Source organism: Parambassis ranga, chromosome 2 (genome assembly GCF_900634625.1).
Source record: "Parambassis ranga chromosome 2, fParRan2.1, whole genome shotgun sequence".
In the NCBI taxonomy this organism is placed as follows: Eukaryota; Metazoa; Chordata; class Actinopteri; family Ambassidae; genus Parambassis; species Parambassis ranga.
Window position 1 is genome coordinate 18,835,971 of NC_041023.1, and position 13,254 is coordinate 18,849,224.

The window sequence follows — 13,254 nt, forward strand, 5'->3', positions numbered from 1 at the left end:
AGGGTCATCAACCCAAATGATCAATATGCATCTTTCTTTGTCAGTTTGTTTGCTATAGACGCAACAGTCAGCTGAGTTTTGAACAAAACCATTGTAATTAGGAAATCATGCAGCATTTTGTTCCAGTTTCTCCCTGATTGTTTCAATCCATACAGTGACTTATTAAGTCTGCACACTAACTTCCCACCTGTTCTTGACTTTACTTCAAACCCTTCAGGCTGCTCCATATATATTTTACAGTCTATGGGTGCATGTAGATATGCAGTTTTGACATCCATCTGATGTAAATTTAAGTCATGCTGTGCTGCAAGCTGCATTAAGACACGTACAGAGGTCACATCTGCAGTAGGTGAAAATGTTTCGTTATAATCAATTGACTATTGATCACTGGCTTTTTCCCAGTGATCTGATTCTGAAGAGCTCAAAGCTTGAGGGGGACATCACATGCAACACGATAGCAGTAGTCAATTGTTAACTCCTGATCCTCATCACATTTTACTTCATAGTCATAGTCAGTATAGTACTGAGGGGGTCTCCTCTCTCTTGTTGGATATCGAGTACTCTGACTACTCTCACCTTCACCTTTTAAGTTGGTATTACCATCACATTCTACTTTTATTGCTTGTGGGATTACCTCAGCTACATCAGTTTTTGGTAACTGGGTTTCAGCTCTCTTACTGTGTTCAAGGGTTTCATACAGGTCCTCATCTACCCGAGTGTCACATTCACTGGTATTCTTTCACCAGCCTATTTTTGAGTACTTTGCCTGTATCGGGATAGAAAACAAGATACGAAGGACTGTTTTTATCATAACCCCTTTTCACAAAGTGCGTCCAACTTTTTTCTTGTTATATTTATATGCATAACATTCTGACCCAAATGGTCTCATTTTAGATAGGTTCTTCCCAGTTATCAGGTAATATAGGGTCTGACCGAGACGTCTGTTGTAACACCTATTCCTGATTATGCAAGCTGTTTGTACTGCACAGCATGTCCACAGCTCTTTTGGTAAGTTGCTATCAATTAGCATGCATCTTGGCATTTCAAACAGGCTTCTCCAAGCTCTTTCAGCTGTCCCATTTTAATTGGTGAATAAGGAGCTGAGGTTTCATGTCTGATGGCATTTTTACCGAGCAATGACTGGAAAACAGAAGATGTAAACTCAGTTCCATTATATGATCTTTGTTCATTTGATCTTACCATAGGGTGCAACATCAGCAATGAACCTCTCTGTGGCTTTGGCAGTATCACTCTTGTTTTTCAGGAAATATGTGAACACAGCTCCTGAATAATCATCTGTGAATGCTAAAGCAAATCTGAAACCATCTTTCCCTGCTACCTCTATAGGTCCAGCCAGATCTGACAAGTTCAAGTATATGTTTAGCTTTCTCATCTGGATCTGTGTTTCTGCTCTGAGCAAATATACCTTGTATACTCTCCTCACATTTCAGATTGGCCTTGTCAGTTTTACCTTGAATTTTCATTCCATCTGTAACACTCTCCAACTTTACAAAATCATCATATTTACAGTGGCCTAACATCTCATGTCACGTCTGAATGTCAAAACAGGCGTTACACTCATCAACCTCATTTGGAATAGTACTCAAATGAAACAGTCTATCACAGGTATGAACATTAAAGGTTGTACCACTTTTGTGAATGAGCCTAGTTCTGTTCTTCTTTGAAGACAACTGTCGCTCCATGTGCAATTGCTGCTTTGACAGAAAAGATGTCTTGGGAAAAGGATGGCACGTAAAGCGTCCATCAGCATCATGTCCACAATAGGGCCTCTGCTGTCTCTCAAGTGCACTTTAGCGGTGCCTTTCATCAGCCAACTCCAGAATAAGGCTTAAAACTTGGGTCAAACTCCTTGAATTTCCCGATGTCCGTAATAATGTGTTTAGTAGCTCTGGAGTCAATCATGAGACCTTTCACCTTCATTGCACTGACCGGGACATCTTCCACCTGCTCCACCTTTAATGTGAATGTGTGATCCTTCTCTTCGTCCACCGCTTGCTTCACCTTGTCTCTCTTTCTTCGCCGACAGTGTGTCATTGTTCGGCTAGAGCGGGATTCGGGCCATATCTGGATATATCCAAGTTGATTTCAATCCAACTCTCAGAGGTGGATCTAGCCGGATTGGCTCAAATGTAGCTCAGGTGTGAACGCTAATGCGGCTAGCGAATCCGGCTAGCGAATCCGGCTAGCAAGGTGATACTTCCGGTTCAGGGGGACAGGGCTTGGGGTTGTGTACAAAAGCCCTATGTAAACAACATTTGCCCCGAGTTTATTTTAGACAGGGCTACAAAGGAATAACTGTTTTTTGAGCCAAAAAAACAATGTGAACAGGGCCTAAGCCACTTCAATGCAGACTGAAAAAGTAGACCTATGAATTCCCAAAACAGCTGCTGTGTACACGTTAATGTGTTAGACAATTAACAATGGCCTAACTCTGCACTTGTTCGACATTTTCTGACTTCAGCAGATAAAAAAACATACAGTATAATATAACAGAATTAAAATGATGTTAGAACTCAAGCCTCTGCCTTTTTCTTAATGGTCAGTCAGTCAGTGCTGTAGTTACGTCCTACACTGTAAACTGTAGCACTGTATTTCTTATAATTTAGAATAGAATAGAAATACTTTAATCCCAAACTGGGAAATGTTGCTATCACTGCAACAATATACAGGCATTCAGCATACTAAACAGATAGCTAAAAGTAAACAGTATAGACATTATTTACATAAAATAGAATATAAACCTACATACAACCTAAAAATACACACTTTATGTAAACAGAAGCAGCTTAGGGTCACTGCTTTAACCTGACAGGCAGCAATGTGGTCAGCTCATGTCACAGCTGGCCCATCAGGCAGTGGGGTGGGGCTGGGTGACCAGCAGCTCTGTTAAAATAAATATCAATCACAGCTCCCAGGCTGGGCCACCCCTCCCTCACTGCAATTGGTTCACAGAAGACCAACCTGCCAGCAGCCGAGGAAAACCTTTGTATCAGTGCCCATTCACTGACAATGACGCTGAATAATAACTCTCCAGGCAGAGGTCTTCCCCCGCAGTATTCTCACATTAGCTTTGGACATGACCAGCAGCCCTCTGTTGGGCTCAACTACAGATTAATAGAAATGCTTTAATAAAAGCCATCTAATCTTAGGCTTTATCACCAAAGAACATACATACTGGAGGGATACAGAGCAAGCCGGCTTATCATTTGGATGACTTTTTAAATTTTTGTAAGGTTTTTAAGAGTAACAAGCTTTAACGTCAAGGCAACTGGAGCGACCAAGACTAAAATGAAACCAGGACCCTTTCTCACTTGTCTGACAGCATTCTACTGTTTGTGTAAGTATAGTATTCTACTATTGGTTTTGCTAGTATACTGTCACTGTGTTTTAAGTTATCACTAGCCCCATTTAAATGTTGTTAAGTGCAGAAATGGAATCCTAGTCTGACCTTACTGAATGACCAGTTCACTCACATTTGTGTACATGGATGTAAATTTCAAAATCTGCAGAAAGTAAAAAAAAACATCACTGTCTGTATATTAACAGGAATTGAGTTCCAATTAAGGCTATGCATGAATTTATTATAAATTATAAATATTTCAAACTTTGTTTTTAAAGATTTTAATCTACATATATTTTTTGCCGCGAACATTGTGCATGTTGTGCAAATTCTGTGGCCGTTACATTTTATCTTACATTTATCTTGGATAGAGGTGGGATCTCCTCCAAATAATTATTTAAATGTTGATTTTTGGGGTCATAATTAATAACTATTAAGGATTCAACCTAAATGCCATCCAGCTCAGAAGAAAAAAACATTTTCACTGTAACAGTACTGATTTATTTATATAGCTATAGTTTGTCAAACCAAGGAAAAATAGCAATTTGAAGAAAAGTGAAAACCTGATAAAAACATTGTTGTTATCCAGAAAAAAACATTCAAAACAGCCTGCATTGCTTTGAAAAGCCTGTAGTTTAATGTTTCAATTGCAATTTTTGTTTTTTTATTACTTAATTTATGTATTTATTGGGGGGCAGATGGTCAAGGGTCTTTAAGTCCAGCCACAGAAGGGGTACAACCAGTAACCTTTTTTTTTGGGGGGGGGGGGGGGGGGGCAGTGACCTTATCCTCACACACACATTACCATAACACTACCCCCAGTCTCTGCTCAAGTTGAAACCTTATTAAAGATGTGTGTCTCCCTTCTACAGCTGTCCATGATGCTGTCTTCAGTAATCCATATCCAGGTTGCATATCATTGAGGTTGAACAGGTTGAATATCAGTGTTCATGGCAGAGTGTGCTAGCAGAAACACCTATTGGTATAATCTACAGCAAGGACACAATGGGTCTGTGGTGGCCAGTGTTCTCTGCAGAAAACAGAAATAAGGCATCTCAAACTGCAACAAGTTTAACATGGTACCATGTAAAGGTACAACTAGGAAGATAGGATTGTGGAAGGCCCTTTTAGGATTGACCTCAATAGAACAGAACAATGCATACTGATTTATGAACTTGTAACTTAATGCAAACCTACCTGATTATGTATTTACTGGCCAATGTATATATTCCTTCGAGCTGTATGTCTCAACTTAAGCTTGAACCTTAAATGTATTGATGCACATTCTGGTGACACGTGTGGATATACACTAAATATGATTTAAAAAATTGGAAAAAAGCATGGCTTTAGCTTTGTAATCAGTTTGAACCAATCAACACCAACACCACAATATTTTTTACCTGGATTTCTTTGGTTGTACTGGCAGAGACTGTGTGAAATGGTACTGTTTAGTTTTCAGGTTGCTTAGGTGTTTCAGGTTGTCTTTAAATGTCTTTAAAAACCTTGAGAAGACTTTTTGTTTCTTTGATGAGGCAGAATACACAGCACAGTCGTTTTTCATGTTGAAGGAGGGCATGGAATTTTTAAAATATGAACTGTTGTTTAATGTTTCTGCACAAAGAGAAGCCCTGCAAATTTTATCACATCAAGATTGAGATTGGTTTGAGTTACAATTATATTCTACCCAGTAAAACCAATCATTATCTCATTATGGTGTAATTCTGCTTACATGCACATCAGTGTCCTCATTTGTGTCCAACACTAGTTTTGATCATATCCACATGGTGTTTACATGGAACATGATAACAGACTCCAGTTGTCTCATTGTCTGTTTACAGAGGGTATACACAGCAAATTATCTTGCAATGGCTCCCTCAGACTTTTTAGTACTCTTACAACCTTACTTCGGTTGTAAGAGTTGCTGCTCCCCCTGTCTGAGCTGACATCTCAATGGTTAACACTGCTGGGCAAACAAATAGGGCTCCTCTCTTCTATATTAGAAAATGTTGCATATTGATTCACATGATTGGTGGGGTTCCAATCTTTGGCCAAGCCCACTATTGACCACTACAAATCAACCCCTTAAATGTAGATAGGATATTGTGGACCCCAGGGCCATGGGACCTTTTTCATATCTTAGAAATGACCTTAGTTTTAGTATGAGTTCACTCTGAAATTGCTCTAATGCAAACATTTTTCAGATTCAGTTTTTGTTGTTAAATCAGATACAGACCAGAGTTTATTTTTTCTCTCATTTTTTTTAAAGTTGTTTCTTTTGTTAGAATATTGTGATTAAAGGTTCAAAGATTTATCCCACACCCAATCTTTAAACCTTTAATTTATCGCTAAACAAGGTTTTGCAAAGGATTATTCAGATCACCCTCAGAAAAGGAGGGAGGACTGATGTGTGAAGTTCAGGGGCAGCTGTCTGGCTAAACAATGGTGGTGTGGGAGAATAGCTCGGACCGGACACCAAATACCCAACCCCCTAGACACCTTTATCTACATATCCATCCTCTTCACCTCTGACTCTCACATGACCCTTGAGGGGCTTGAGGTCACAGTCTCCGGGTGTTATAGTGGGGGTTCTTGGACCTCCCCCTTCTTTCATAAAATCTCATTATAATCCTGACCTAATACTGAAAACGGCCCTGTTTCTAATGCTCTGCATATGAGCAAACTCCATGCAGGTTCAGCTTATATTCATTTTATTTAGTTAGAATTTAGAAAGATATAAGCAAAAGTGTTTGTGTGTGTGAGTGTGTGTGTGTTTGAACCATGAGTTTGTTTATATTGGGGCCTTTGAATTTCATTACTAGACCTATGACGTGGGAGGCTTGGGGGGGAGGGGGGTTATCCAGACACAGCTGACCAGTAGACGTACAATTGTAGTTTCTGCTGACAGGGAGAAATCTCTTTCAAATGATGCCAATTGTTTGTTTCAAACAAAATCAACTGTAACTTTTGATGGGCTATTACAAGATCTCTAAGCCATTTTATCAACTACTATTTTCCTTATCAACAAGGAAGCAATTACCCTGCTTAAAAGGAATATGAACTGAACAAAGACAACCTCTGTCAACACTATGATACTAAAGTTCTTCTTCCCTTGCAGCGCAATGATGTTCTATATGTGGCGTTCTTAACTTGCTGGTGTTTTCTTCTATTTGCTGCAGGGTAAGCTCTCAGACTATATAGCCAGGTAGTTTTGGTACTGAAACCTAACCAAAGACCAAAAACCAAAGTAAAAAAGAACAGTCATGTCCCCCATGGTGAAAGCCAGAACCTGCCTTAATACCACTATCTGCCTTTAGGTCTGCCTGCTGAAACAATAAAATCTTATTTGCAAAGTCTTTGCCTTCTACCTTCTGGCATTTAGATACACTGTTGCCTATAGTTGGAATAATTTTGTTTTCAAACACATTCCAATTTTAATTTTATCTATCAATAAAATGTCACATTGTCACAATCATTTTATAAAAAGATGTAAAAAATATTTTATTTCAACTTTATGGGCAACAGTGTGTGACGGATGGATGACTACATGATTGCAATGTTCTTCTCTTTACCACTGCCAACGGTTTTTGTGCTTATAATAAATATAACATTGATAATAGTATAAACACTGTTGATTAAGGCTTAGTTATCTGTGGCATATCAACTGAATATAATAATAAAATATTATTTTGATTACCTTTGGTTTAGTAAATGGCCTGTTTATGAATAAAATCCAATGTCAAGGTGAGCTGCACTCTGTGGAATGTGATTTCTGGTGATGGCTAAACAACAATAGATATTCTTGCTAGTTCAAGTGCAACAGTGATTGTTAATACTTCACAGCTGGAAAGGGTGGTGGGTTCTTTGCATATATGTGAATATTAACACCAGAAAAGATGGAGAAAAGGGGGAGAGACTGGGACTTTCAATAAGGTCACAGAGAAGAGGGGACAAGGGTGAGGAGGAGAAATCTGGTGGCATGGGAAAGTCACCTCAGAGATGGAACTGAAAGGATGGGAAGAGACGGGAGGGGTGGAGTGGACGCATAAGAATAGGCAGATGGTGCCCTTTGGTGATGGCTGACAGGAGTTTTTAGTAAGGTTACTGGGGGTTTGGCGCAAATAAGCATAGTCACAATACTAATTGCCGCCATTGGCCCCGGCTTCAATGGAAGCTCAACTAACTTGACCCCAGCGGCCCTGGCCACTGTTCTCCTTCCTAACACAGGCATTGTTGTTGCACTCTGGCTGGATGGCTTGCCGGTCTCCATTATAGCTTGCCTTCAGTATCAGCATTACTGTCATCTATCAAATGGGTTCTTGGTGGGAAGTCGGTTTGTAAAGCTATTATGAGTGCCCTGATATTTATTTAGCCTCATATCATATTCCTAATTATCAAGAGTCTTTAATGGCATGACTTAAATCCTAGTTTTATTAGTGTTATTTATTTACTGCATGAAAAGATGTTGATGAAGATTATCAGTCATCCAGGTCATTTCCATTCAAAGAGATGAAGAAGGTAACTGGACTTTAGACATTACTCTGCTCCTCCATCAGTTTCATCAGTCCTAACTGGTGGAAACATGGTTTATATGTGGTGGAGGACATCAGTGGGTGGCTTAAATGTTTACCTACTTACTTACCAGACACAGTCAGTCAGACCAACACAGGTAAACCTTTCCCTTCATTTTTTTCCCTTGTTTGCAGGTGGCTGCCTTGCTTCAGAGTTGTCTTTCTTGCTGGAGCCCAGTGATGTGATTGCAGTGAGAGATCGACCGCTCATGCTGGACTGTCTGGTGCAGGGCGAAAAACCAGTTGTGGTTACATGGCGCAAAGATGGGGTACCTTTGCCCACCAGCCCACGGCTTCAGATACTAGAAAATGGCACACTTTTAATCCATAGCTTCCAGAAGCGCAAGGAGGGAAGTGACGCAGACGTAGGCGAGTACGAATGTGCTGCCCAAAACCGTTACGGCATGCTGGTCAGCCGCAAGGCCAAAGTCCATTTGGCATGTAAGTGGAAAATGTTTCCATCTCCATACTTTTTTATTTACAGGTATGAGTGCTGTCAAACTGAACAAATAGTACACAGAAATAAAAAGTTGCAGTGAGCAGAACCATTTTCTCAAAGTATCAATAGCTTTATTAGAAACTGTTTCATTTACAATTTACAAAACAACAAAATATAACTGTTCCAGCTCTATTAGGGTTAGAGGGAAACAACAAAAACAAAAGAAATTCTGAGGACATAATAGGATAAATAAAACAATCAAAGATAATTTTGTAATCATAGGCTAGGAGCACCTGCATGTTATCAAAATGATATGACAATAACGCCTCTGCATCAACCTAATCCCCTTTTGGATCTTTTGATCTGGTGTTATCACAGGAAACATACTGCTCACCAAAGTATCCCAGCTTCTCATTAAGTAAAAGCTATAAATAACACCAATTACATAACATAGACACCTGCACATATTTGAGTGTGTAATCTACTCTTTCTCACCCCCACCTGTTCTCTCAGCCCATAGACTATTGTCTTCAGACAAATAAAACCAGGGGTTTATGGTTAATCCAGAAGAATTATGGCCTCCTTGTGGGGGTCTTACTTCAATGCAATGAGTTACCAAGGTGAACCCCTAATTTGCTGACCCAGTCTCCAGTATACAGCCGTATTGACTGTGGCTACCAAGTTGCACAGTGGTGCAAGAATCTGTGTATACATGAATGTGAAAGTGGCAATAGGGTATTAACTATACAAAGACTGCACATAGATCTGGAACCACTGACTATTAGGATGATGTACTGTAATACTAAAATACACACCAATACCGAGCACTCTCAAAGGTTCTTAAAGAATTGTGGAGTTGCCCCAAAATGGTATATCACATTTTTTGTCTATGTTTCTCTTCAGCTCTCCCTAAGTTTCACACCCACCCAGTGTCCATGTCTGTGGAAGAAGGAGGTGTTGCTCGCTTTCAGTGTCATATCAATGGGGTACCTGAGGCCAACATCTCCTGGGAGAGAGACAGAGTCCTGCTCAATACCACAGACAGCAGGTAACACCACACTTTCATGCAAGTAGAATTGTGAATGGGACTGTCCATGTAGAAGCAGAATAAGATTGTGTACAAGACAGTCTGAGTAGAAATCCAGGTGTCAACATGTATAATACACAACACTATGTGGTAGCTGCAAATGTTAGTATACAATGTTGTCCCACTACTTTTACAATGTTGGAAATCAAGGCCAAGTGTTAAAATAATATGCATTGTCAAAAGTGAGTACCATATTTTCGTGACCATAAGGCGCACCGCATTATAAGGCACAGTCTCAATTACGGGGTCTATTTCTGTACATTTTCAGAAAATTCCAGATTTCTGCTTTTTCAGCAAATTATTTACCGTGAAGCAATCAAACTAGCATGTAATGCAGTTCTAGTTGTTATAGATCTACAGAAGCTCAAATTGAATTGGTATATACACACATTCACAACTAGTCAGATGAGCTGTTTAAAGCCCCAAAATGAATAAAACGATTGTTAAAGGAAACATTGTACATTTCCTAGACATGTTTACTTAAAACATTGTTACTGGACAGTAGTTTTAGTTCTCAGTGTCTGAAATGAGTATTTTCTTTTTTCCCTCCCCAGATATACTCTCTTACCAATGGGTATCCTCCAGGTGACAGGTGTGAGGCAGGGGGATGCTGGGGTTTTCCGCTGTGTCGCTACCAACATCGCCAACACTCGTTACAGCCATGAGGCTACACTTAACATCACTGGTAGGTGGATATTAGTTTAACATGCAATAAACTAGAGAAACTGTAAAGTGTATTTATGTCATTGTAAAATAAACCACAGGCCAAAATATTTGTAAAAAGGCCCAACCGGCCTTTGTCAGGACAGAACTCATGCGCAGGCACGTGTTTGGTGAATCAAAGTCCAATTTCATACAAAGATCAGTACACAAGCTGAGACCAGGTAATCAAAAACGGCTAAAGTACCAAAGAACTAGGCTGAGATGGAATCCCAAGGCAAAACCAACAGATCTACAAGAATGATCAGCTGGAATGCTCGGTTAAACATGGAAGTCACGCGAGATGATCTGATGGAGAGTGCAAGGAGAGACACATACTAAACACAAGAGGGAAGATGAGACACTGGTGGCACACATTAAGGTGGGGCAGGTAATCAGCACAGGGAGCACACGAGGGAAGTCAAGACACCTGAAACAAGAGGGAGGGAGAACTGCAACATACTTGCTACTACTACTTACTATATTTTGATGCATTTTTGGATTCAGTAAATATTAGTTGGTGTCAGCTATTTTCAGTGTCAGTGTTATCAACTGATATCTTTGATCAATGTCAAAAATTTAATTTTAAGACCAATATCTATCTATTTCTGTGAGTTGTCTGGATTCACCGTGTGGTTTCTGTGCGCTCTGTCACTCTCCAGGTGGAGCTCCCAGAGTATACAAAGAGCCCGTCATCCTGTCAGGACCACGAAACCTAACCATCACTGTCCATCAAACTGCCATCTTGGAATGTATCGCCACTGGAAACCCAAGTCCCATTGTTTCCTGGAGCAGGCTAGGTATGTGGAACAGCATTCAGGTTTATAGGGGGTGGAGAAAAAAAATACTTACCGCCTTTCCAAAAAATCTGCCCCTCACTTTCTTGATATAACTGGCATTGTGTAACTACATATGAAAAATAAAATCCAGGAATATATCTAGGTGGACAAGGTGTGAATAAGGCATTTTCTGTTTATATTTCACAAACTTTGTGTGTGTGTCTGTGTTTGTGCATGCTTCAGATGGACGTTCCATTGGGGTTGAAGGTATCCAGGTTCTGGGGACAGGAAACCTGATGATCTCAGATGTTTCCCTGCAGCATTCTGGTGTGTATGTGTGTGCTGCTAACCGGCCTGGCACCAGAATGAGACGTACTGCACTTGGACGTTTGGTGGTACAAGGTGAGACCAAACAGAGACTAATTAATTATTTTTAAGCACTGAATTGTCCATTGACTGGGTGGAACTATCTCTGCTATCTCTGCTCATCAACCACTGTCTTTCCAACATTTCTAGAAATACACTGGAATCCCTTTTGCTGGCTACTATGCTAATCATCTGTAGTAGTAACTTATCTAAACCTTTATTACATTTTTTTCTGTAAATTGTAACACTTTCAGCTTTCCTCTGTTGTCAACATTGACAACAGAGGAAACTATAATAAGAGCTCGTTCTAGCTACAGCATCTATATTATACATGTGGGCAGCAGTGGCTCAGTGGTAGAGGAGGGTTGTCCAATAAGCAGCTGGGGTGGTTCGACCCCAGCTCATGTTGTGTGTCTTTGGGCAAGGCACTTTACCCACACATTGTCTCCAGTGCACTCACTGGTGTATGAATGTGTATGAATGAATCGGCGGTGGTCGGAGAGGCCATAGGCGCACCTTGGCACATCTGTCCGAGCTGTGGCTACATCTGTAGTTTACCACTATGTGAATGTGGTGTGAATGAATAATGCATCTCTAAAAAGCGCTATATAAGTTTGATGTATTATCAACATATTAAGCCTTATCAGCATTTTTACATCATGTGTTGTTCCTGTGGCCACATGAGCTTCAGAGATTAGAACGCCTAGAAACCAACACTGTCTTATCTGAGGTCATGGAGAGAAAGTAAACTGCCCAAAGCTTTACTTTGATTGGGGTTTACTCTCTGTTTGTATCAGTTCCGATACTGTTGAAGCACTTGAAGCAAAAGTGACATTTTTCATTATGCCACCAAGTCAAGTTCAAGGATGGCTGCTCTTTGTGAGGTTAGATAAAGTCTGAACTCTCGTATAGTCTTTGAGGTGGTGTCCATGGCCATGGACAAAGGGACTTCAGCATATGGAGAAACAAAAGTGGGGGGCAACTAGACAGTCAACACAAGGTGCAGGTGGGTGGTGCTTAGGCAATGGGGGTAAGGATTGACCTGCAACCTCTGACCCCTGACCTTTAACAGACAGGGAGAGAGCGTTGCATTCAGAGTGGGAGACGACAGAGAGGGAGGTGAGCAGAGAGAGGAGGAGTGGTCTCAGTATTCTTTTGGAAGCACTGGATGATGGATAGCATCCCAACAGAAGGGTGAGGGCAACCTATCCCTGTATGCCCTTACACCTTCCTCCTCATTTTTGTTTTTTCATCATACAGAGCCCTTTTTAATTGCACATTTTAAATAAACACCACCCCCAACATAGTATACATTCTGCCACATATGTTTTGTTTTTGTGTTTTTGTACATCCGTGCTACTGTCCAGCTTTATTGTGTGATGTATTTATTTACTGCAGAAACAGTATGTTTAGATTTTGAGGAATGACACACATTGTCTCACTAAATGTAGTATTCCTCCTAGCAGTAAGTGCAAGGTGTGGGTAACTCAAGGTCAACAGAATCACTGATCAATACAGAGTATGGATTGACTGATGAAAACTCATCTGGAACGCACTGCCCCCTCTTACATGACAATGGGACAGCTGAGAGGTTAGACAGCTATGCCCCTGGAGACAAAGTGATGTCCCCCACCCTTCAGGGGGTATAGCTGTCTAACTGCATTACCCAGTGAAATGATACCTTCTGATCATCTAACACATTTGTTGTAGTGCCATGTTTCACTTCATTGGGCAAACAATGAAAGTCAGATAAAAGGTCCCAATTTGAATGTTGTTTTAATGTTCTGGTGGTTCCTGCTCTTGATTCTTTAATTTGCCTTTGTATTTAGTGGTGCTTTTAATATACAATACAATAAAGGGCAACTGAGACAAACATGGTAAATACATTCTGAGGGAATCTGCTGGATGTTGTTATAGATATTTGGGAGATAACGTGGCCAAGTACATGAAAAACA

The 13,254-nt window shown here is 40.3% G+C and overlaps 1 protein-coding gene across 1 annotated transcript in view; it reads left to right on the plus strand.

The window, feature by feature from the left end:
* Positions 1 to 3,309: 3,309 nt before the first annotated feature.
* The window catches only part of LOC114432463 (immunoglobulin superfamily DCC subclass member 3-like), a 31,405-nt gene continuing 21,460 nt past the window's right edge, over positions 3,310 to 13,254 (plus strand). Inside the window, exons 1-6 of the mRNA XM_028400488.1 lie at positions 3,310 to 3,358; positions 8,065 to 8,370; positions 9,272 to 9,416; positions 10,010 to 10,140; positions 10,817 to 10,954; positions 11,177 to 11,335. Coding sequence (XP_028256289.1) covers positions 3,310 to 3,358; positions 8,065 to 8,370; positions 9,272 to 9,416; positions 10,010 to 10,140; positions 10,817 to 10,954; positions 11,177 to 11,335 — 928 coding nt within the window. The remainder of the gene's footprint in view (positions 3,359 to 8,064; positions 8,371 to 9,271; positions 9,417 to 10,009; positions 10,141 to 10,816; positions 10,955 to 11,176; positions 11,336 to 13,254) is intronic.